The following is a 423-nucleotide window of genomic DNA, read 5'->3' as shown; positions in this document are numbered from 1 at the left end:
GAGGTGTGGGGACATGGGATGAGGTGGTGGGACACGAGGACAAGGTGGTGGGACATGAGGATGAGGTGGTGGGACATGGGATGAGGTGGTGGGACACGAGGATGTGAAGATGGGACACGAGGACAAGGTGGTGGGAGACGGGCAGGTGGTGATGGGACGGGGACGTGGCCGTAGGACAGGAGGACCTGGAGGTACCTGGCAGGAATCCTTGCCCCCCGCGGCCACGCCGGCGCACAACATGTCCTCGGTGACCTTGCTGCCGTAGACCTTCTGGCATTGGTTGTCACTCACCACGGTGACGTTCACGCACTGGGGGGTGTCGGGGAGGGATTCTGGGAGGGGGAGGGACACGTGTCCACCACCCAACCCAACGCTGGGTGAGATCTCCATCCCTTGGCCACCTGGGTCCCTTCCTGGTGGAGA

At 63.4% G+C, this 423-nt stretch overlaps 1 protein-coding gene across 1 annotated transcript in view; it reads right to left on the bottom strand.

Moving 5' to 3' along the window:
- LOC104161042 (blarina toxin-like) overlaps positions 1 to 332 on the bottom strand; it is a gene marked incomplete at its 5' end in the record, with an annotated part of 1,360 nt that extends 1,028 nt beyond the window's left edge. The window contains one exon of the mRNA XM_009699332.1: positions 196 to 332. Within this exon, the coding sequence (XP_009697634.1) occupies positions 196 to 332 (137 nt within the window). The remainder of the gene's footprint in view (positions 1 to 195) is intronic.
- Between the last annotated feature and the right edge of the window lie 91 nt (positions 333 to 423).

This window comes from Cariama cristata, unplaced genomic scaffold (genome assembly GCF_000690535.1).
Source record: "Cariama cristata isolate BGI_N322 unplaced genomic scaffold, ASM69053v1 scaffold42224, whole genome shotgun sequence".
Lineage (NCBI taxonomy): Eukaryota > Metazoa > Chordata > Aves > Cariamiformes > Cariamidae > Cariama > Cariama cristata.
This window is presented reverse-complemented; position numbering and strand designations above follow the sequence as displayed.